General features: G+C 55.3%; 2 protein-coding genes across 4 annotated transcripts; both read left to right on the forward strand.

The window, feature by feature from the left end:
* The first annotated feature begins 1,948 nt into the window (after window positions 1-1,948).
* Window positions 1,949-10,925, forward strand: DUSP15 (dual specificity phosphatase 15). Of its 2 annotated transcripts, none has more exons than XM_027069816.2 (7): window positions 1,949-2,055; window positions 3,042-3,075; window positions 4,692-4,774; window positions 7,325-7,374; window positions 8,123-8,197; window positions 9,342-9,513; window positions 10,362-10,925. In XM_027069816.2, the coding sequence occupies exons 1-7, from the start codon at window positions 2,044-2,046 to the stop codon at window positions 10,632-10,634; spliced, it is 699 nt and encodes a 232-aa protein (XP_026925617.1). In that variant the 5' UTR covers window positions 1,949-2,043; the 3' UTR covers window positions 10,635-10,925. The 2 variants fall into 2 exon arrangements, with proteins under 2 accessions (XP_026925617.1, XP_026925616.1); XM_027069815.2 differs by lacking the exon at window positions 1,949-2,055 and adding an exon at window positions 2,125-2,311.
* A 2,463-nt stretch (window positions 10,926-13,388) lies between these two features.
* LOC106985963 (interferon regulatory factor 4-like) lies at window positions 13,389-23,603 on the forward strand. Of its 2 annotated transcripts, none has more exons than XR_003423978.2 (8): window positions 13,389-13,562; window positions 17,920-18,109; window positions 18,423-18,523; window positions 19,937-20,042; window positions 20,161-20,226; window positions 21,033-21,401; window positions 22,013-22,111; window positions 22,567-22,707. XR_003423978.2 is itself a non-coding variant. In XM_027069812.2 (8 exons), the coding sequence occupies exons 1-8, from the start codon at window positions 13,389-13,391 to the stop codon at window positions 22,699-22,701; spliced, it is 1,260 nt and encodes a 419-aa protein (XP_026925613.1). In that variant the 3' UTR covers window positions 22,702-23,603. The 2 variants fall into 2 exon arrangements, 1 of the variants encoding a protein (XP_026925613.1); XM_027069812.2 differs by having other exon boundaries at window positions 21,993-22,111; window positions 22,567-23,603.
* The last annotated feature ends 18 nt before the right edge of the window (window positions 23,604-23,621 follow it).

Here is a 23,621-nt window from a genome sequence, read left to right on the forward strand (position 1 = left end):
CTCATGCTTTGCCTCCTTCCCTCTCTGTAACTTTTTCCCCCCTTCCCCTCCCCCATGGTCTTCTGTTAAGTTTCTCAGGATCCACATAAGAGTGAAAACCTATGGTATCTGTTTTTCTCTCTATGACTTATTCCACTTAGCATAACCCTCTCCAGTTCCATCCACGTTGCTACAAAAGGCCATATTTCATTCTTTCTCATTGCCAAGACCTCTGTTTCTATCGTCATATCCCCCCAGACTCTATTCTCCTGCCTCGCTCTCTCACTTATAAGAACCTGGGTAATTACATTGGGCCCACCCAAATAATCCAGGACAATCTTTCCATCTGATGGCCAGCTCATGAGCAACTTTAATTCCATCCACAGCCTTAATTCCCCCTTCCCATATAACATAACATATTCACAATTCCCAGGAATCAGAGCATGGACGTCTTTGGGGAGATCGTTATTTTGCCTACCACAATGAACCACACTGAAGTGTTTTGTTTTTTTTTTTAATTTAATTTTTTAAAGTTTATTTATTTGGAGAGAGAACTGAGATGTGCTGTACGTGTAAGATAGACACTGGATTATGAAGACTTAATACACTAAAAAGGATGTAAAATGTCTCAATAATTTGAAAATATTGGCTACGGGTTGAAGTGATAATATTTTTGATATATCGGGTTAAATAAAAACTTACTTACAACCTGTTTCTTTCTACCTTTTTAATGTGGCTGCTAGAAAATTTAAGATTACGCGTGTGGCCCACGTTACATTTCTGTTGGGTGGTGCTGGTCTACACTGTTAGCCAATGAAGGTAGGAACCGTCTCTGCTTTAGCCACCTCTGTGTCCCTAATATCTAGCATATAGTAGGTATTCAGTAAGCATTTGTTGAATAATTTCGTTTTTATGAGAACCCCGTGCACAGGGAGAGATGAGACAGGCAGACCCATGTATAGTGTAAATTCAAGGGAGAAAGAAATGCCAGGGAGTTTTAGTTCTCTCCAGTCACTGCATTTCAAACCGAGTTAACTCTCGGTCCTGCTCTGTAGCAACATTCCCCCCCACCCCAGTCACCTACTATGTAGATGGGGGGGGGGGGAGAGGGTGGCCGGAGGAGCCAAGCTGGCTCAGCTACTTCTATTTCAGACCCCCAGGAGGTGCCTGGTCTCAACTATTTTTACATTCTTCATCTTTGGTCCTAGCAGCCAGAAAGGCTCACTTCAACACCCTGAGACACAGATAGGGTAGCTGGAACCCCAGAGAAGTTGTCCAGGGTCAGCCAGCAGGGCAGAGCTGAAGAGGGCCTGGAACGTTATCAGGTCCAGGACTCTTGCCTCTAACTATATCCTCCTGGAGTCTCCTTTACTCCAAGGGACCCAGGTGTCTGTAACCCCCGCCCCTCACCTCCCTCTCCTCACATTTTAGCTCTGATTTCTTGAAGCCTCTAAGGGTGGTTATGCCTGGTCTCAGCAGATGGTGACCCAAAGCAGAAGGGAGGAAAGGATGAGAGGGAGGGAGACTGGATGGATGGATGGATGGATGGATGAATGGACGGACCGAGGGAGGGATGAATGGGTGGACTGGAGGATGGGAGGGCAGATGGCTGCATGAATTGGAGACGAGGATGGCTGGCTGGTAGGAGGCCCGCATGGGGGCGGGGCAGGAGTGGGGACGGACCGAAAGAAGGAATTACCCACACAGTGTCTGAATATGGGGGGACCCACAGCAATCCAAGTTCAGGCCCCCGTCACGTTTCTGCTAGGAAACCGCGGCCAGGCCCAGGGAGCTGGGCGTGCTGCCCCAGGGCCCGCAGGGAGGTCCGGGCAGCGCCCGAGCTGTGATCTGAGCGGCTGCGCCACCGGCCGGGGGCTCTTCCCGTCCCCGCGCCCACCCCGCCCGCGCCAGACGGTGCCAGGTGGGGGGGAGCCCCCGCCCCCACCTCCGGAGGTGGCGGCCCCACGCGGCCCAACAAGCTGCCGTTGTCCCGCGGGCCCTGGGCCCGGCACACTGGGGCTTTGTCCAGCCCCCCGCCGCGACCCACGGTGGGGGGGGCCCCACATGACCGAGGGGGTAGGAGGAGCCTGCGGCGGCGGTGGCGGCGGCGGCGGCGGCGGCTCTACCACCATTTCCCTCCCTGGCCGGGGGTCGGCGGGCGGTGGTGGCGGCGGCGGCGGCGGCGGCCGGGCAGGGGCCCCTGTTCCCCGCCAGGCTGCAGGCGCCGGGCGTGGGCCAGCAGGGCAGCTGTGACCCGAGCGCTCTCCGGGCGGCGAGCTGGGGGTGCGCCCGGACCCCCGTCCCCGTGATCATGGGGAATGGCATGACCAAGGTAGGGGGTCGGGGATCGCGCAGCTCGCACCTGGCCGCCCCCAGTGTCGCCGCGGCGCAGGCTCTGCCCCGGTCGCTGTGCCCGCCTCTGACCTTCTGGCCCTCTCTCTGACGCTCTGTGTGTCCAGATCTCTATCTCCCGGTGACTCTCTGACCCTGCGTCCCTGTGTCTTCTGCTTACGTCTCGGTCTTCCTGTGTCTCTCTGGTCTGTTCTCCCTGTGCCTCTGTCTCTCTGCCTGTTTCTGTGACTCTATTTCTTGCTGGGTCTTTCTGTGGCTGTCACTCCCACACTCTATCTCTCTGGGTCCCTTTCCCTGTCTCCAGGTGTCTCTGTGTCCCTTGTCTCTGACTCCTTGGACTCTGTCTGGTGCTGTTTCTTCATCCTTCCCCCTCTGCCTCTGCTTGACCCTCCACCTGTCCTTGCCTTCCCACCTCCCTCTTCAGACCCCCCCCCCACACCTGGTAAGTCCACCTCTCCCCTTGCCCCACTCCTCTGTGATCCTCCTCCCCTCTCTTCTCACCCCTGCCCAAGCTAGCTTCCCCTGGTGCCCCTCTCCTGCCATCCCCGGCCCCTCTCACAGTCCAGGCCCAAGAGGGAGAGGAGATGGCTCCCTGAGTCCTGAGGTCCAGACACCTCACATGGGACAGAGATGGGCTGTGGGCCCCCCAGCTGCCAGGTGGGCAGGGCGTGCACCCTTACCCCACTGACCACAGCCTGTCTCTCCTGTAGGTACTTCCTGGACTCTACCTCGGAAACTTCATTGGTGAGCACTGCCCACACTGTCCCAAGGCTGTGGCACTCTGCCTGTCCCAGGCCTGTGTCCACCATTCATGCTCCAGCCCACGCACCTTGGAAGCACTCAGGAATGGGGCCGGGGGCAGGGAAGCAATGCCAGGCTGGGAGGGAGAGGGAGCTCATGAGGACTAAGGGATATGTGGGCGGGGAATGTCCTCAGTGCCGAGGGCTCAGAACCGCCCTTTCTGCCAGATGCCAGGCAAGTCTGCACCTGCTCTGAGCCCCAGCCTCTCCCTCAGCACAAGGTACACTCACCTCTAAGGGCTCTTACAGCCCTGAGGTCTGTTGAGTTGAGGTCTGTTTGGGGGTGCTGCTTCTAGCTGGGAAACTGGGAGCCTTCCCCACCCCACCACAACCTTCTACACAGAGGGGCGGTCTCTGGAGACTAGACTCTACCTCAGAAACTTGGTAGTGAGCACTGTCCCCTCTTTCCCAAGGCCATGGCACTCTATCTATCCCAGGCCTGTGCTAAGAGACAGGCTGACCCTGAGACTCCACACATTTTCATGTGCAGTCAGAGAAAACTTCAGAGAGGGAGGGGCATCTGTGCGAGGGGCAGGGTTTTCCCCACCACGCCTGCGCCTCTCCCACCCGACCCGGCTTAGATGCTCCACTCTCATAAATCTGATCTCCTCCCTGGAAGGCCCCTCGGCAGTTCATGCCACTTGATTTCGGAGTATTAGGCTAAGTAAGCTCTGAATCCTTTTTAAGTCCGTAGCCCCATGAGGGTAGGGGCCACGAAACTGCCCCCACACCCTCATACCCAGCCAAGGCTGCACCTAGTAAGCACTCAGTAAATGTGTTGAATGAAGTAGACATTTGGAGAAGGAGGGGAGGAGTGTTATTTATTCTAATGATAAAAAATCTGTACACACTGGGATTTCAGCTCCTAGAAATAGCCACTGATGGAAGCATGAGGTTCATCCCTGGGTCAGTTTACATAGATCTTTGTAGATACAGATATAATATATAAAATACAAATGGGAACCTGTTCTGCATGCTGTTCTGTAACCTGTTTCCTATTTAATAATATATTGTGGACACACTGGCTCATCAGCACATAGAGGTCTTTTCAATGGGCAGCACAGTATTCAAGGATGACAATACTTATTTATCCAGTTCTCTTACGGTGGACGTGTAGGTTGCCCCCATTTTTAACTATTTCTGGTGTGTCTGCTGTTATAAGCAGAACCGCAGAGAACATCATCCTCTACACCCAGCTTTCTGTGTGAGCAAACCCCTCTGTAGACAGGATTCCTGGAAATAAGAGTTGCTGGATCAAGGATATGCCAGGGAAGGGTGTTTGCCATGGAAGGGAACAGCCTGGGCAAGACCAGGAAGAGGCTGGGCTGTTACTTATGGGTGCCCCCGCGACAAGACTGAAGCGTTGGGGTGTGGTAGGACCTGTCACGGCAGGAGCGTGACAGGAAGTGGCCAAGGAGCAGGGAGCTGGCAGAGGGTGGGCCCAAGTGGAGAGGGAGAGGTGGGGAGGGGAGCTGGGCAGTGAGCTCCCACCCTGCGTGGCCAACAGGGACACGTAAGCTGCACCCACCAGATTGGCTCAGGCATCCTGTCTCTTTTCAGATGCCAAAGACCCGGACCAGCTGGGCCGGAATAAGATCACACACATCATCTCCATCCACGAGTCACCCCAGCCTCTGCTGCAGGTACTCTTTACCCCCATCTTTGGGCCGTGTGTAGGTGGGGAAGGGGGCTTCCGACCCCCAGTGGCACCCATTTATCAAGGACTTACCACGCGCCGGGTCCTATACTGTCTTCCTGACCTATACTAGGTCATTCCATTAAAAACTGATTTGTTTTATATTAGCATCCCCATTTGATCCCTGTTTGGCCACTAGGGCCCAGAGAGGTCAAGTAACTTGCCTGAGGTCACACATTCAGGAAGCTGAGGAGCTAAGATTTGACCATCTGACCCCAGAGGCCTCACCCTGAATCTTAAAGAGGACCCTACATGGGCTTCCCGTTGCCCAGCTGAATGGATGGCTACAAATGGATGATTCTGGGTTCTGTGTCTTGCCATGTAATCTTGAGCTGTGACTTCACCTCTCTGGGCCTCTGATCCCTCAGTCCTGTCTGCCCCCAGAGAGGCTGTTGTGAGGAGGCAAAGGGGCTGCAGGACGGTGAAGATGCTTTGCACATTGTAAAGCACGGCCCCCACCGGAAGGGTTGATACCGGTTTTCTGGAGTCCTGGAAAAGACGGGGTATGGGTGTTATAAACCAGAAGAGAAAAGTAGGAAATCCAGACCACTTATTCTGTAATCTTGGGCACAGGACTTCATTTCTCTAAGCCTCAGTTGCACCTACCTCACTGAGTTGTTAACAGCCGCAAAACAGCCAACAACTTACAGGTGATATAACAAAGCTAGTCATATTCTTATCCCATAAAGACAGCCCGCTCCTCCTAATCTGTTAGAGTCTGTGTCACCCACTAAAGGGGAAGAACAGTGGGTAGAAAAGGGCTCTGGAGATCTGAGCTCCAAACCAGGTTCACAGATTTGCTGTGTGACCTTGGACAGGTTCCTCTCAGTCTCTGGGCCTGAGTTTCCCCCTGTGTCAGATTTGACAGTCTCTAAGAGCAACTTCCAATAATCTGTGGTGCTCAGTGTCATTCAGACAAGAAATATCCAGGTCAATGGAGTCTGACTTTGCTTTATAGGGCAGGCTTGTTTTGGAGTATTTGGAGTATGCAGTCACTAGATTGCACAGGGAAGGTTGTCAAGTCGTGAATAGATTGACTAATGAAGTGACTGCTTGCCAAACGAGTCCCCACTCCAACCGCCTTCCCCTCTTCCCACAGGCAGCCCTGCCTCCCCGTCTATTTACCAGCCAGGGTTTGATAATGGCAAGCAATCCCAAGGCCAAATGTGTTGCAAAGTGAAATTGCAAACCTTGCAAAAGATGCAGGATGGTGTGACCTTGGGAAAAGTGAGTCAGAGAAGGGCTGGAATCTCACCCAAGGCCATTAACAAATGAGGATCTGGCCTGGGGTCCCTTAGCTTGTGGCTGAGGGTGGGCCAGGCACTTGAAAAGAGTCATTTGAATATCAAAGAATTAAAAGAGGTCCTTGAGAAAAGTGATTCTTGAGCACAAATCATCTTTATGATCTTGTGTGAAGGTTAAGCATGAAGTAGAGGATATTATAGCAAGTTTGTTGGAGAAATTACTGGCAATGTTTTCCTTGATTATTTTAATAATTAGCACATAGTTTGATAACCATAATTAATGAGCCATATAAACTTATTTTCATGGCTTTGTTTCTTTTCAAGGTAATAAAATGTTTTGCCCTTTTTTAAATTTTATTTTTTATTATATTCTTCAAATTTTTTTAGAGAGAGAGCACACACGGGGGGAGAAGGGCAGAGGAAGAGAGAGAGAGAGAGAGAGAGAGAGAGAGAGAGAGAGAGAATCCCAAGCAGGCTCCACACTCAGCGCAGAGCCCAACACAGGGCTCGATTTCACAACCCTGGGATCATGACCTGAGCTGAAATCAAGATGCTCAACTGACTGAGCCACCCAGGCGCCCATGCTCTTTTTAAAAAAGTAATCTCGGGGCTCCTGGGTGGCGCAGTCGGTTAAGCGTCCGACTTCGGCCAGGTCACAATCTCGCGGTCCGTGAGTTCGAGCCCCGCATCAGGCTCTGGGCTGATGGCTCGGAGCCTGGAGCCTGTTTCCGATTCTGTGTCTCCCTCTCTCTCTGCCCCTCCCCCGTTCATGCTCTGTCTCTCTCTGTCCCAAAAATAAATAAAAAACGTTGGGAAAAAAAAAAAAAAGTAATCTCTGTGCTCAACATGGGGCTCAAACTCACAACCCTGAGATCAAGAGTTGCATGCTCTACTGACTGAGCCAGCCAGGCGCCCCCTGTTTTGCCCTTTTTATGCTATAGTTTTGTAATCCTCATTTGGAGGAGAGTTACTGCTGTGGCCCTTTCCCACCTCTTAAAGGTCCCTGGATCCTTTTTATCAAGTCCTCATGCCCAAGTCACCTTATGAGTTTAGGATACCATCTTCTCAGAAGTTTCTGGATAGAGCTGGGAGGCACTCACGCATGCTATCTACCCTCTTCAGATAGAGAGGGCAACAGTGGTCGGAGAGGGGTGGGAACTGGCCTGGGATCATGAGGTGCTTGGGCAGCCCAGGCCAGGGTCAGGGCTGCAGCCAAGGGCCCCCCACTGCCCATGTGTGTTTTGTACTTGCAGGACATAACCTACCTTCGCATCCCTGTGGCAGACACCCCTGAGGTACCCATGTAAGTTCTCTGGATACACCAACAGATGGACAGACAGCTGCCATCTGTGGTGATGCGGTGGGGGGGGGGGGGGGGGGAGGGGGTCTGGGGGAGGACAGAGAGGACTCACACCAGAAAGCTGTCCTGGGGACCCTCGCACCAGTGGTCACTCAGACCTATGTCTGTCTCAGCCATGCCCTAGCCAATGCCCCTGGCCAAGACTCTTAATCTCCCAGAGCTCGGTGTCTTCAGCTGAAGAAATGGAGAGACTGTCCTGTCTCAGGACCAGATGCCCCAGCAGATCTGAAGGCTCAGCCAGTTCCTGGCCCTGGAGTTAAGATGTCTGGGCTCCAGCCAGGCTTTGCCATTTACTAGCTGTGTAACCTTGCACGAATTGCTTTCCCTCTCTGAGAGGGATCAAAGATCAGATTGCAGACCCCAGAGGAGTGGGACTCCTCTGTCTCCTCCCACTCGTTGCCTTGAAAGATCAAGATAAACCCTCTATGACAGTAGGATCCGTGGGACCCACTGGAGAGGTGCTCCTGCCTCTGTGGCAGGATTTCTCATTATTGGCCTCTTTCACTGGCTGACATGCCACCATTGTTGCTTCACACACACCTCCACTTGTACTATAGTCCTGGCCCTTATTCGCTGCATGGGCTGGCTGACCTGAGGACCCAGGGCTCTTGACATCCCATCAGTGGGGAGGGAGACAACTCCCAGGAGACCTGCCCCCCAGCACTCCCTACCCTATTGCTTTCTTCTCTAGCAAAAAGCACTTCAAAGAATGTATCAACTTCATCCACTGTTGCCGCCTCAATGGGGGGAACTGCCTTGTGCATTGGTGAGTTAAGAGAGGAATGAGGGCAGGAAGTAGGGGAACTGCCCTCCCAAACACACACTCACCCTATGGGGAATGGGGAACCTGGGAGGCACCTTCTCCAGCCTGTTGCCATATATGACAGTCCATCAGTCCTCTCATGGAGGCTGATCAGGGGCTCCAACCAGGGCTCTGTGCCTTACCAGCTGTGTGGCCAAGGCCAAAGAGCGGTTTCTCCCTGAGGCTCCACTTCCTCATCTGTAAAATAGGGAAAAGAATGTTGACCTGCTGGGCTACCAGGAGGGATAGGAAGGTAGCTCGACACTCTCCAACAGTTCTGGCTCCCTCTCCTCCCCTCTAGGCTTTTGAGGAAATAGGGCAGAGCAGGAACCCTGGGCTGGGAGACAGGACCCCTGAGTCCTCCCATAGCCCCTGGATCAGTTGATGTCATTCATCCCTTAACTTCCCACTGAGCACCTACCCTACACTGGACTCAAGGCAGCCCTGCCAGAGCCCAAATCATAGGAGCAGCTCCTCCAACCTGTCACCCTCTGTCCCCCTTTCCCGCACTCCAGCCGCCTTGGCCAACTCCCCACACTTCAAATCCACCAGCTCCTACCTCATGGGCTTCATACACTGCCCAGAATGTTCTTGACTGACCCTTACCCATCTTTCAGGACTCAGCTTGCTGGCACTACCTTCCCTAATCCCTCTCCATTAACTACATTAATACCTTTTCCTATAGGATCTCCTAGCTCCTGGACTCATCTTCAGAGCAGTTATCACCCTTGAATTGTTTCCCTGGTTAGCGTCTGTCTCCCCCAACCATACTGTAAGCCCTAGGATGGCAGAGACAATGTCTATTAATTCCTCGCCATGTCCCCAGTTCCTGAAAAATAACAGATGGTCAGGAAATGTGTGTTGAATGGATGAAGTGATGTTTCACTTGGACCTTTGATGTGGGAGAGTGCCAGGGGGATACTCCAGGCAGAAGGAACAGCACGGGCAAAGGAAATAGGAAAACAGGTCCTAGTGGGTTCTTTGTGATGGGAGCTCAGGAGGAGAGGGTGGGAGAGCTGAGGTGGAGACCGGGTGCCTGAGGGTAGGGCATGGAGGAGATCGGACCTTCCCTGAAGCCTGGTGGGTGGGTGGGTGGGGGGTCTCCCAGCTTTGCAGGCATCTCCCGCAGCACCACCATCGTGACGGCATATGTGATGACTGTGACGGGGCTTGGCTGGCGGGACGTGCTTGAAGCCATCAAGGCCACCCGGCCCATCGCCAACCCCAACCCAGGCTTTAGGCAGCAGCTTGAAGAGTTTGGCTGGGGCAGTTCCCGGAAGGTAGGGGCTTGGGCAGAGGCAGGAGCTGGGCAGGGCTAGGAGACTCTTCCTGCTTGAGTTGAGCACCGACTGCAAAGAATTTAGCCTATGCTTCAGACCTGGCAGGAGATTTTGCTTGGGTCTTGAACTCATGACCCTTGAGCTAATCTAGTCCCTAGGTGTATTTTGTTCGGTCAGCCAGATGTTCCCTTTTCTTTTTTAGTTTAGAATTGGGTTGCCTTTGGGCCAGACTATGGACCCTTCAATTTGACCAGGTCTCAGCACTGCCTGCTCTACCTGCCTGGAACCTGAAGGCATTTGAATGTTTGACCCCTTTGGGGAGAAATGCCATTTCCCTACTCCACCCCTGGGTCCCTGGTGAGGCCAAATCAGTTCCTTCTCTTAGGCCCACTGGGCAGAGGGCACACGGGGATGGCAGGAACCGAGGCCTCCCTCGGAACAAGGGATGAGAGACAGAAGCAGCCGCAGGAAGGCTCTCTCCGGGGTGGCAGGCTGGTTCTCAGAGGCTGATGTGCAAGGCCACGTTAGGAAAGAGGCGGGCAAAGAAGAGGCCGGCGTGGGTGGAGTTGATGCGCAGAGAAGAGGGTCTCCCCTGCGCCGGGGGCGGGTGAGCGTCGCTTTAGCTGGTCGGAAGACGGGGTGGCAAAGGGGAAGGGGGGGGGTCCGGAGGAGATAGGGAGGAGGAGGCTCGTCTAGGGCGAGGTGGGAGGATGCTCAGGAAGGGGAGGGGCCCAGAGAGGGGTGGAGAGCTCTCGGGCCGGCGGAAGCGACCAGGGCCGGGGTGCGGGGGCCCGCCGGCGGCCTGGCACCGATCCCCGTCTCGTCCCCACCCCCGTCCCTTCCCCCAGCTCCGCCGGCAGCTGGAGGAGCGCTTCGGAGAAAGCCCTTTCCGCGACGAGGAGGAGGTGCGCGCGCTGCTGCCGCTGTGCAAGCGCTGCCGGCAGGGCTCTGCGCCCGCGGCCGCGTCCCCCGCACCGCACGCGGCGGCCTCCGAGGGAACCCTGCAGCGCCTGGTGCCGCGGCCGCCCCGGGAGGCCCACCGGCCGCTGCCGCTGCTGGCGCGCGTCAAGCAGACTTTCTCTTGCCTCCCGCGGTGTCTGTCCCGCAAGGGCGGCAAGTGAGGATCCCGGCCCGCCGTCGCGCCCCTCTTCCTCCCGACTCGACTGGTCCCCTTCGGGGCTGTCTGGGCCGCCCACGGCCTCCAGGACGGGCCCAGAGCCTGTGGGAGCCCCCGCGGCGGCCTGAGCCCCGCCCCCATGCCCGCCCTGCTCATCCGCGTCCGCAGTCTGTGTGTCCTCCAACTCTGCGCGTCTGTCTCTGTGTCTGGGCCGGCCTGCTGCAGCCGCCTGGTGCCTTAGTCCTTGGGCCGGGGGGAGGGGGCACCCGGGCCTCCACCCTTAAAGGCAGCGGGAGTGGGATGGGTGGGTGGGGGTTAGGTGGGCCTGGAGGATATTAAAGAGACACAGAAGCTGTCCGTCTGAGCTCCTCCTAATCATTCCGCAAGGGCTGGGTGCAGAAATCTGCCGGGGGTTGGAGCCTGCCACCTCCCATAAGTTGCAGTGGGCAGGGCTGAACTCCGAGACTCCATGCGCTGCCCTGACCCCCCACCCCCACCCGTCCCCGGAGCCCTGGCCTCCTGAAAAGGCCCCTGAACCCCTCCTTCTCCCTGAACCTCTTTCTTCCTCTGAGCCCTTCTCTTCCTCACCAGCTCCCTCCTCTTCCCTATTTACAGATCCTAGCTAGGAAGCCATGGGGGAGTGCCTTTTTCATGCCTGCCTGTTTACATGCATGAGTAAACTTAATCCTCGGGAGGAAACTGAGGCTCAGAAAGGGTAGGCAGCTTGCCTGAGGACAGCTAGAGTAGGGGAGGCTGGATTTGAACCTGGGCAGTCTGTGCCCTGTGGTGGTTGTTAAGAAGCAGTTCCTTAGTGCCCATTTTATTTGGATTATTTGGGGCTTTTTGGTGGTAACTTGAATATGTTCTTTATATATTTTGGATATTAACTCCTTTTTGGATAGATCATTTGCAAATACCTTCTCCCACTAAGAGCCTGCCCACCTAGAGCTGAAAGCCCCAGGGCAGCCACTGAGGAGAGAAGGCTTCAGGGCAGCCCAAGAAAGTAGCAAACTGACCCCAAGGGTACACAGAGGTCATCCGAGCTGAGTTTTCCTAACCTAAAGGTTACTTTCAACTGGGGTTGAGAGGGGTCTGAAAAAACCCTGACCTAATAGCCACTTGTATGGGGTTCCTGTTATGCACCAAGCACTGTTCAGAGACTATGCACCAAGACTGTGTTCAGAGCTGTGGGGGAGGCCCAGATGCCAGTACTGGGAGTGCGAGGATGAGGACGGATGAAATAATCCTCACCTGCTGCCCAACCTGCTCCTCAGGAAACAGGTTGGTGTCCAAGGTCACCAGCTAGCAAGTGGTGGGGCTGGGATTTGAATCCAAGCAGTCAGGCTGGGAAGTTGAGGGCACGCCATTCTCCTAGTTACTATGATTCTGCCACCCAGAAGTATGAAGAGACTGACACACTTCAGTTTCACACTTAGATGTCGTCTTTACCCTTGGATTCAATCCTATGAAATGCTTTGGGCCCCCACTGGAGCCCTACAGTGAGTCTGAATCCTGGCCACACCCATAGAGGTGTCAGAACTGAGTGGCTGTTGGCATGTGAGAACAGAGGGGTGAGGAGCATAAAGAAGGCCCCCCTGACCCTCAAGGTGCTCATGAAGGACAGTGCTACCAGCCTCTGGTCAATGCTGACTGGGCATCCAGCTCTGTGCTCCCTCGGGGTTTGAGTTTCCCCATGTGCACAGCAAAGGCTGCACTGCCTGATCTCTTTCAAATCGCAACCCCCCTTTGGCAATTGAATGAAAGACACAAGCCCTGGAAAATGCATAGGCATGAAAAAATTTGCATACACTTTCTGCGGGGTTGGGTGGGGGTGTCCATAAACCCCAGGCGTAAGCTGTTGGAAGGCAATGTGGGGAACTGTTTAGGTTCCTGGGCTCTGGGGACACAGAGACACAGGTTCAGATCCTGACTGCCCCCACGTACTAGTTCTATGACCTTGTTATAGAACCCAGAGGGCTTTCACCTCTCTGAGCCTTATTCTTCTTAATCATAAAATGCGTAATTATCACCTCACCATGCCTTGTGAGAACGAACTGAGACCCTGCAGGAAAGGCTTTAGCCTGGCCAACACTGTAGTGAGGCATCAGCAGATGAGGACTTCCAATATTCAAGGAGCTATGTCTCCAAGGGTGACCCTTGGACCACCTGGATCAGAATCCCCTGGGAGAACTCGTTAAATGCAGATTACTGGGCTTCTTGCCCAGAAAGCCTGATTCTGAGGGTCTGGGATGGAGGCAACGAGTGTACATTTTAAACCAGTCTCTGCCTCTCAATTCTGATTGGAGTTAGTCTAAGAAGCATTATGGCTTTACAACCTCTACAGTCTAGGTCCCGTAGGCTGGGAAGAACAGAAAACAGGTGCACGGGCGGGGCAAGAGACGCCTCTGGGTGCCCGTCCACTCTGGGGACGGACATATCCCGGGCTACCCACCCCCTACCTTCCAATGGATCTTGGCGTCTCACCGTGCCTCTGCCCCCTCGGCGCCGCCAGGCTACCACAGGGAGGGGCGAAAGGATAAGGCTTCCCGGGTGAAGGGGGCAGAAAGGAAAGCGAAACTCGTCTTTCCAGAACTTTCACTTTCGCCGCCTCCGCGCGCCACCCAGGTGGCTTCGCGATCCACTGTCGCGCTGGGGTCCCGCTCTCCCCGGGACCTGGCCCCTCCGGCGCACGGCGGCTCGGATGGCCGGCGACCCCTGGCGGAGGGAGGAGAGGCAGGTCCCCGACGGCAGGCGACCGATGGCGGGGGCCGGGGGTCCCCAGCGCCTCCGCGACTGGCTGGTGGCGCAGATCGAGAGCGGGCGCTATGCGGGGTTGCGCTGGGAGGACGCAGGCAAGACCCTCTTCCGCATCCCCTGGAAACACGCGGCCCAGCAAGGCTACCAGGCGCAGCAGGACGCGGCGCTCTTCAGGGTAAGGGGGCGGGAGCCGCGGGACGCCGACCTGGAGCCACTCGCCCCACTTATGCGCAGCGGTCTCTAGCTTGCGGTAGAGTTCCGCATATACGAGAGACCCTCTGACGCCCTCTTAAAACAGAATCAGCCAGAACTGCAAAACCTGCCCCGTCCCCACCTCCCCCAGGGAGAGCTCTCCTCCCTCTCCAGGGGGAAGTTAGATGCCACCCAAGGGAATTCCAACTCCCCCCCCCCCAAACCAATCCCAGCAGCCTGAGGACATTTTCTGTGCTTCCCCACCCCAGTGACCTCCTCCAGGGATGCCCTCCCTCACTTGCTTCAGTCATCATTAACTTCCTCCAAACTGCCTCCTTCCTATCAACATTTCAACTCTGGAATCTCTCTCCTGAGCAATAAGCAAGAGCCGCCGCCACCCCAACCCCCACAGCCACCTGCAGCTCCCAATTCTCAGGCCTCCCCTCTCCTTTCATAGGATGAAGGGCCTGGAAAGAAGTTCCTGGTCATCAACTCCCTCACTCATAGCTCCCCATCCCCCCCCCTCGTCTGGCTCCCCCCCACCCTTGCTAACGTCACTAGTTGCCAAATCCAAGGATGCCATCACTGTCATCTTTGATGCCTGCGTGAGTTTGGGCCTGGTGGACCCTTCTTCCTTGAAACGGTGGCACTTGGTTTCCAGAATCTGCCCCCATCAACCCCCTGCTCCGTTTTCCTCCTCAGACCTTGCCACTCCCCTTCCTCAGCATCCACCCACCCCCTCATCTTTTGGTGCTCTCAGCGCTGGCTCCAGGACCTCCCTGCTCATCCCCCTCTCCCCCTCCACACAGCCTTAGCATGAGCCCTACAGTTTCCAGCCTCCTCTCCAAGCCCCAGGTGTGCTGGTCTAATGGCCCCCAGAACTCTCAAACTCAACGTATCCTCAGTACCACACTTGTCAGCTCGCCTCGACAAACTTCGGTGTTTCCCCAAGTGGAAGATGGCCCCGATTGTCACCCAGACCCCAGAACCAGGCACCTGACCCTGGCCTTTCCCCTCTCTTCCAATCTCATTGCACTCCATCACCAGGTCTGCTGGATCTTCCTACAAAAGCTTCTCTGCAATTGTCTGCTTGGACCCATTCCCACCGTCTCTCAGCAGGACCATTGTGGGGTGACCTCACAGAGCTCCCTGCTTCCCCCTGCCTCACAGCTCTCCCCTCAGTCATCCAGAGAGATCTTCCTAAATGTAAATCTTGCCTTGACACTCCCCTACTCAGAATCCTGCCGTAGCTCCCCATTGCTCTTGTGATAAAGTCCCAACTCCTTACGGAGGCTTCAAAGCACCGCATGAACTGCTCCTCCCTGACCTCATCTCTCCCCACCCCGCCCTCCCCAGCTTTAGGCCTGGCCTGACAGTTCTTTCAGTTTCTAAATGCTTCATGTCTCTCTCACTATTAGACCTTTGCACTTGGTGTTGCTCCTACCTGGAACACCCTCTCCTCTCCCCCTACTCCCGGCCAACTCCCATGTGCTCAGCTTGAACATCCCCTCCAGAACCTTCCCTGATGCATTGGTCTGTTGAATGCATCTATCCAGCTCAATGGTTTCCCCCAGCCATCTCTGATTCCTTCTGCTTCCTCCACTGGAGGAACTTGCCCTGTGCATCATAAGTGCCTTGTATGAGTCTGTCTTCTCTAGCAGACTGCCTCCAGCTACTCGAGGGGAATGACACTGAGCGCAGTGACTGGCCCACAGAGCTGTTGAACAGGTGGTTACATGAGCTGTTCAGAGAAGGGAGATTCTTTTTTTTTTTTTAATTTTTAAGTTTATTTATTCATTTTCAGAGAGACAGAGAGAGTGGGGGGGGAGGGGCAGAGAGAGGGAGAAATCCCAAGCAGGCTCTGCTGATGCATGTGTGGCTCGAACCCATGAAACGCGAGATCGTGACCTGAGCCGAAACCAAGAGTTGGTCGCTCAACCAACTGAGCCACCCAGGGGCCCCGGAGAGAGATTCTGAGGGCTGCCCTCCCCTTCCCTCAATCCACCGCTGACCCACACAAGGGATCCCCTGGCTTCACACCTTCCTGTGCCCCTAAGCGCAGGGGATAAAGTTTGGCCCTTGAGAATCTCCGTGCTCCAGCTTCAATCTGTCTCTTCTTTCTTAGTTCCTCTTCCCCTTTCCCCACCATGGCCGTTGATCCTCATTAGTCATGGATTCCGCATTTGCCAGTTGCCTTATTCGTTAACATGTATTGGCAAGGCCAAAATCAATACTCAAGGCACTTCTGTGGCCCACAGGCATGTGCAGAATGGTGAAACATTTGAGCCCCCAGACACGCACGTTCCCAACCGAGGCCGAACAAGGTCGCTCCAGGTGTGGGGTTCACAACAGCGAACACAACAAAGGCCCCTCTTTCATCGTGGTGATAGCACTCTGTGCCCTGTGCCCAGGCCAACTTTCAGTTATGTCCTTAATAGAATGAAAAACAAAACTGCAATAGCACGGACTGTGTGCCAGGCACCGTGCAAAGCACCTTACGTAGACCACTCATTCTACACCCCCTCACAACCACACGAGGTTAGGTATTCTGGGCACCATTTGCCGACAACAAAATCAAGCCTGAAAGCTCTCCCCACGGGCAAGTGGCACCAACACAGGAGCTGGCTTTTCTGTTTGGTGTCCGTTTCCCCACCAGGCCTGGAACCTCTGGGGGTAATGAGTGAATGGGATTCATCAGTTAAAACCCCCCAGGCCTGAATGTGACCAGGGCAAGTAATACATCTCCCACTGCCCTCCCCTGTGGCTCCTCTGCTCCAGCCACACCGGCCTTGCTTGCATCTGTCAGCCTCTTCCCACCTCAGGACCTTTGCACTTGCTGTTCTTCTACCCAGACCACCCTCCCCCCAGTTCTTTGTCGGACTCCATCCTTTGCACTCAGGCTTCAGCTCAAATGCTACTTCCTTCTGGAGGCATTTCTGACAAACCTTCTAAAGTAGCCTCTTATTTATTTATTTATTTATTCATTTATTTAATGCCTCCACCACAAGAGTCACTCACTCTAATGTGTATAATGAATATCTTTGGTCTGCACGGTTTCTTGCAGAGTGGGCATTGCTGTTTTGTGTGTGTTCTTACCATATACACTTCATGTGGTCTATAGATCTCATTCTGTGCCTTACTCTTTTGTTTTGTTTTTTTTTGTTTTTTTGTTCCGGATCATGCGCTGAAGACTTATTCTTGTTCCCTGTGCATCTAATTTATTGCTCCTAGATGCTTCTAGATGCTGCACAGACTCCCTGTTGGGTACCATGACACACACCCCCAGCCCGCTTTCCCAAGGGTGGATATGAGTTTGCTTTCCAGGACCAGAGTCAACGCTGTCGTGAATATCCTTGCCCGGGTCTCCTCATGAGCCTCTGTGAGCATTCCTTTGGAATCAGAAATTCTGCTCACAGGGTATATTTAGACTTCATTTGACTAGGCATGCCTGATTACCATCCAGAAGTTCTGCACTATCCCAGGCCCACCACCTTCTGTATCCCCACCACCTTCTGGCATTATCCAACTCACTAAATTTTGTCGGCTTGTGGGTGATAGCTCACATTTCTATTTGCATCTCTGTGACACTAATGAGTTTAAGTACATTCTCATATGCTCACGGGCTTCTGGTTTCCTCCTCCCTAAACCACCCGGGCTTGCCCTTTGATAAGAACTTTTTCTTTAGGGGATGCTCTCTGTTTCCTGTTGGTTTGCAAAGTTCCTTGTATATTCTAAAATTAGCCCCTTGCCGGTTTCAGACATTGTAAATGTTTTGCCTTCTGGTCCCCGCCTTTGAAATTGTTGAGGATGCTATTCTCTGCCCCTACAAGAGTTTCTCCCACATTATCTTCCACGAGCTCCCAGTTTCTCCTCTAACCTTTGGTTTTCTAACCATCTGGCGTCCACTCTGTATGTCGCAAGAGGTAAGGATTTAGTTTTCTGGTTTTCCAGGTAGCGCATCACTGCCATTATTTTCTATCCCATCATCCTATTTTTAAAAATTGATCATAATCCATTACTTGAAATATAATGATTCCTGCTTGGCTGTTTGAAGCTGTTTTCTCTCATTAGACTTGAGTTCCTGGAGAGCAGGGACCACGTCAGTCTGGTTCCCCATTTGGTCTCCAGCTCCTGGCTCAGGCCTGGCGCACAGTAGGAGCTCGAGGAATATGTGTTGGAGGGAGGGGGGGAAGAACAGTGAAAAGGATGAAGGGGCAGAGAGACAGAGGCTTGGAGGGAGAGAGAGAAGGGTGAGAGGCACGGTACACCCTCATTCATCCGCACGGCAGCAGCCCCCTCTTCCAGGCTATTCCTCCCCACGTGCCCCTGCTCGTTCCCAGGCCTGGGCCATACACAAGGGCAGGCACCTAGAGGGCATTGACAAGGAGGACCCCCCCACATGGAAGACCCGGCTCCGCTGTGCCCTCAACAAGAGTGCTGACTTCTGTGAGGTGCGTGAGCGCAGCCAGCTGGACATCTCCGACCCCTACAAGGTCTACCGGATTGTGTCCGGCAGTGCCCATGGCCCAGGTATGATCCTGCCCCTGGAGGTAGTGACCGAGGATGGCTCTCTGGGCAATAAGGACCCTACCCTGCCCATCTGTAAACTGGGAAACGGTGGGCTTATGGAGCTTAAACTCATGTGCTGGTAAACGCAGAAGGACCCATAGACCTTCTTGGTTTATCTTCCCATTAGAAGGGATTAGGAGGAAACTGAGGCCTGGAGAGAAGTGGGCCCTGCCTGGGATCATGCCATGAGCTGGGGTACTCTTGTGTGGGAGCTCCTCTGTTGGGGGCTCCCCTGGAGGCCCGGGAAACAACAGGCTGTTCTTGCTCTATCCAGTGGCCAGGACTTGCGCCCTGCCTGGGAAGAAGAACATCCTCCGGAGCCGGCAGGAGCCCCCTGGAGATGTGACGGAGCTGGTGGCCCACAGGACAGACCAGGCCAGTTGTCCTGCCAGCCCTTGCAGCCTTGCCAGCTCAGTCATCTCTGCCCTCGGTGCTCTCTGGCACTGTCGTCTGTCCTGTCCTCTTCTCCAGCTGCTGCCTCGTCACCATCCCTGTCTCTCCTGCCAGCTCGACCTCTTCTTACCTCTGCTCCACCTCTACTGCCACCCTCAGCCCCACCGGCCCCTTCCCTTCACCTCCAACGTCTGCGGCTCCACCGCCGGCTGCATCCGCCCTGTTTCCTCCAAATTCACCCCTCGCCCCTGTCATCACTCTTGCCTCTGTCCCCATCTCCATCACCTCTGTCCCCACCTCTGTCACCTCTGTCCCCTCATCTCTGCCACCTCTGTCCCCATGTCTATCACCTCTGTCCCCATCTCTATCACTTCTGTCCCCATCTCTATCACGTCTGTCCCCACCTCTGTCACCTCTGTCCCCTCATCTCTGCCACCTGTCTCCATGTCTATCACCTCTGTCTCCATGTCTGTCACTTCTGTCCCCATCTTCATCATGTCTGTCCCCACCTCTGTCACCTCTGTCCCCTCATCTCTGCCACCTCTATCCCCATGTCTGTCACCTCTGTCCTCATCTTTATCACTTCTGTCCCCATCTCTATCACCTCTGTCCTCACCTCTGTCACCTCTGTCCCCTCATCTCTGCCACCTCTGTCCCATGTCTATCACCTCTGTCCCCACCTCTATCTCCTCTGTCCTCTAATCTCTGCTACTTCTGTCCCCATCTCTATCACCTCTGTCCCCACCTTTGTCAATTCTGTCCCCTCATCTCTGCCACCTCTGTCCCCATGTCTATCACCTCTGTCCCCATCTCTATCACTTCTGTCCCCATCTCTATCATGTCTGTCCCCACCTCTGTCACCTCTGTCCCCTCATCTCTGCCACCCGTCTCCATGTCTGTCACTTCTGTCCCCATCTCCATCATGTCTGTCCCCACCTCTGTCACCTCTGTCCCCTCATCTCTGCCACCTCTGTCCCATGTCTATCACCTCTGTCTCCATCTCTGTCACCTCTGTCCCCATCTCTATCACGTCTGTTCTCTAATCTCTGCCACCTCTGTCCCCATTTCTATCGCCTGTCCCCATCTCTATCCCTTCTGTACCCATCTCTGCCACCTCTGTCCCCATCTCTATCACCTCTGTCCCCTACCTGCTCACTCTGTCCTCACATGTCTCTCCCTAGCACAGTGAGCTTCACCTCTGACCCCATAACCTCCATTGACTCTCTTTACTTCTATGAGGGAAAGGGTCTTGAGCTCTGAAACCTCAAAGTCTCTATCAACCCCACTGGCCTCAGTCTGCCCAGACTTCCCTCTGCCCCAGTGAGCACAGTCTGGGAACTCCGGTGACCCACAGTTTCCTCTCCCACCCTCATGACCCTCTCTCCCAATGGCCAGGATGGCTCCAGATCAACCACAGAGGATAAGGACAAGGAGGGCCCCCCCAGGCTGGCCCAGCAGGGCTCCCTGCCACCAGCTGTCCCAGGCCCTCTGGCTGACCACAGTAAGGACCGGATCTCCTTGCCTGCCCTTACTTCCTCCCTGGCCTCCTCCAGGATCTTGATTCAGGGGTCGAGGGACCCAGGGCAAGTTGTGCCTGGCTGCTTCCCCTCCTTCCCTAGGGTACCAGGCGCAGGACCCCACACACCGCTGGAGCCCATCACCCTCTGAGGACTTCAGCAACCCCGGTAAGGAATCTGAAGGCCTTCCCCTCAGGCAGGTGCCCAGAAGTGGGGAGGGCCAAGGGGTGAGGCCAACTAGGTCCCTTCACCCAAAGCACCCAGCCCGGATAACAACAACAGCTCATGTCCGCTGAGGGCTCGGTTTATGCCAAGCATCTTTCTAAGCTCTCCCCACAGCCTGTGAGATAGATACTGCCATCGTCCCCACTTTACAGATGTAGAAATGCACTCCAAGGTTAAGAACCTTGCCCCAAATCAGACAGTGAGGAGTCCTGGGAAGGTTACTGTGGGGTCACAGCTGCTAAGTAGCAGTGAGGGGATCAGAATGCAAAGGCCTGGCTGCAGACCCCCCAGCCTTAACCATTGAGCATCCCACTGGCCCCTCGTATGGAGTGTTGTTTCTATCAGCATTAAAGTAGGAGCTAAGAAGCTCCTAGACTACCAGCAGTTAGGACTGGAAAGGCCCCAGTGTCGTGGTACATTGCCCCAGGTGTACCATGTAGATGGCCATGTAGTTCTACCCCAGTAGATGGCCCCTATGCTTTTGACTGTGGAGCTCGAGCTACCAGTTCATTTATACTGGAAGCTGCTGCTATTTAACTGGTGCCAGTCCTACTACTGCTACTACTAGAATCATCATCATCATTTATCCGGAGGGAGCACCAAAACTTCCCCAGGTGTGGGCCGGAGGGGCCTGGGGGGGGGGGGGGGGGCTCCCCTGCCCTGTTGGCGCGGGGGAGGGGGAGGGGAGTAGGGCGTGCGGTGCCGGGCGCCTCCAACGCCCCGGCGCGCCCCCTCTGTCCGCCCCGCAGATTGCTGGCTGCACGTGCGTCTGTTCTACGGCGCGGAGCTGGTGCGGGAGGCCACCTCGCGCACGGCCGAGGGCTGCCGCCTGAGCCGCGAGGCAGTCAACGCGGCAGAGCGCCTGCTGGGGCCGCCACCGCGCGTCGCGCAGGTCGGCTTCCCGGAGCCGCCGCCCGGCGCCCGCGTGCTGCAGCGCCTGCTGCGACACCTGGAACGCGGCGTGCTGCTGTGGGTGGCCCCCGAGGGCGTGTTCGCCAAGCGCCTGTGCCGGGGCCGCGTGTACTGGCGCGGCCCGCTCGCCCCGCACCGCGCGCAGCCCAACAAGCTGGAGCGCGAGCGCACCTGCCAGCTGCTCGACACGCGCCGCTTCCTCGAGGGTAAGAGCGCGACGGTAGGGCCGCGGGCAGCTTGGGACAGAGTGGCTGGGCAGAAGGGGCGTGGACAGCGGAGAGTGGGCACACAGGATGTGAGCGCAGGGGAATGGGATTCTGAGCTTGGGATGGGCATTGAAACAAGGGATGTGACACATAAGCACTGGGAGTGGGAACGAATTATAGGCGGGGTGGGGGGGGACTTGGGCACAGATGTGGACATAGGCTTATGGGGAATGTAGGCACGGGGCGGTTTGGGGCATTGGGTGTGGGGCATAAGCATAAGACTTGGGCACATGTATTGGCATAGGGCGCAAAGCATAGGCTGGGCACTGGGCACAAGATAGGCACAGGTGAATGGCAGTAGGCATGGGGTGGGCATAAAGGTGTGACAGTGAGCACAGGAGCACAAGGCACAGGGCATGAGCACTGGAAGTGGGCACAGATGTGGGACATGAGGCGGGTATAGGGACGAGGAAGTGGGCACAGGGCATGGGCACACAATGGGAATGAGGCCTTATAGGACATGGCCATGGGATATGAGCGCAAGGTGGGCACTAGGTGGGATTCCCAAGCCTCCAGTCTTGGTCCCTGTAGAACTGCGCGCCCACCTGCAGGATGGCCACCAGGAACCTGAGTACCAGATCCGTCTGTGCTTTGGCGAGGAGTACCCAGGGCCCCCAGACCAGCCCGAGGAGCGACTCATCATGGCCCACGTGAGTCACCTCCAGCGAAGAATCACACCCTCCAGTCGCCTCCAAACAGCCCCTTACTGATTTCCTCCAGTCCTCAGCTCCTGACCTGATGACCCTCTGATCTGTAAGACCCTGCATGTAAAATACCGGTGGGGTGGGGTGCCCGGAGGTCGGCTCTGTCGGTTAAAGCGATAGAATTCAGCTCAGATCAAGATCTCACAGTTCATGAGTTGGAGCCCCACATCAGGCTCTCCGCTGTCTGCGTGGAGCCTGCTTCAGATCCTCTGTCTCCCTTTCTCTCTCTCTCTCTCTGCCCCTCTCTCGCTCTTGCGCGCTCGTTCTACCTGTCTCTCTCAAAAATAAAAATGGGGTCAGGTGGGGTCAGGACTGACACTAGGTCTGTGACTTCCCACCGGAATGTAGGGGGCGCTAACGGAGACAGTTGGCTCATTGCCCCACCCCCACGCCCCCTGCAGGTGGAGCCCGTCTTTGCCCGCGAGCTCTTCCTGCACTGGAAGCGCCACTACCACGGTGCCACGGCCAAGGCAGGTCCCCAGCCCCGCATCTCCGATGGTATCACTCACCTGCTGCCAGAGCTGAGTCAGCACTAAGGGGTCACTTCCTCCCCTCCTCCCCTCCGAAGTCAGCACCTCCCCACCAGCGGACCCCATCCCAGACCTGCCCAAAGAGCCAGTGGACTTGGGACTGCCCCCCACTCATCGCCCAGGTCGGTGGGGACAGCGGAAGCAGATCCCTGCCCTTCAACCTCCCCGCCGCAGAGACGCAGCCCTGGAACGCGGCGCGTGGGCAGACGGCAAGCAGCTGGGCCTGGGAAATCAGGAGGAAACCAAACTCGACCTTGAGGTTCTGGAAACAGCAGTTATGGCAGAAACAAGACTTCATTTCTTGTTGAGAGCACAAGAGGTCTGCAGTGGTCTGCTTGAGTGCCCGTTTTACCTGCAACTGATTCATTAGAAGGTTTGCTTCAAGTTGGGATTACCAGTTAGATCCTTAGGGATTAGCATGAAGCCAGACAGTAACAGAATTGCTTGGCCTCTGAGAGGTTCTGAGTTTCCAGAACCTTCCTCCCACCTACCATTGGTCTGTATTCTTATGTGGCCGGGGAGGGGTCCCACAGCAGAAAACTTGGCCTGAATGGGGCGGGGGTGGGGATGGGGGGCTGATGACTGAACCACCGGCACCAGTAGATAACCATCTTTGGGGAAACTGACCCAGACCCCTAAACACAGCAGTAAGGCAGAAGGCAAAGTTGGAGGCAAGGGTCCAGTCCCTCCCCCAAGCCCCGCTGATTTTTGCAAACGGCAGTTTGTAGGCAGTCCTTGAGAATTGGGAGGGAACCCCATCAACCATAAAGGCAATTGATCCTGCCTTGTCAGTAAAGTCACTTTCTGCCCCAGATATCAGACCTTTTTTCCTTTTTTGATTTCTGACTTTATAGGGATTCTCCTACAGATGGCAATGTAATAAATCTCTTTCAGTGATACATTAATAAGCCACTTTTATGGAGGGA

This window comes from Acinonyx jubatus, chromosome A3 (genome assembly GCF_027475565.1).
Source record: "Acinonyx jubatus isolate Ajub_Pintada_27869175 chromosome A3, VMU_Ajub_asm_v1.0, whole genome shotgun sequence".
NCBI lineage: Eukaryota > Metazoa > Chordata > Mammalia > Carnivora > Felidae > Acinonyx > Acinonyx jubatus.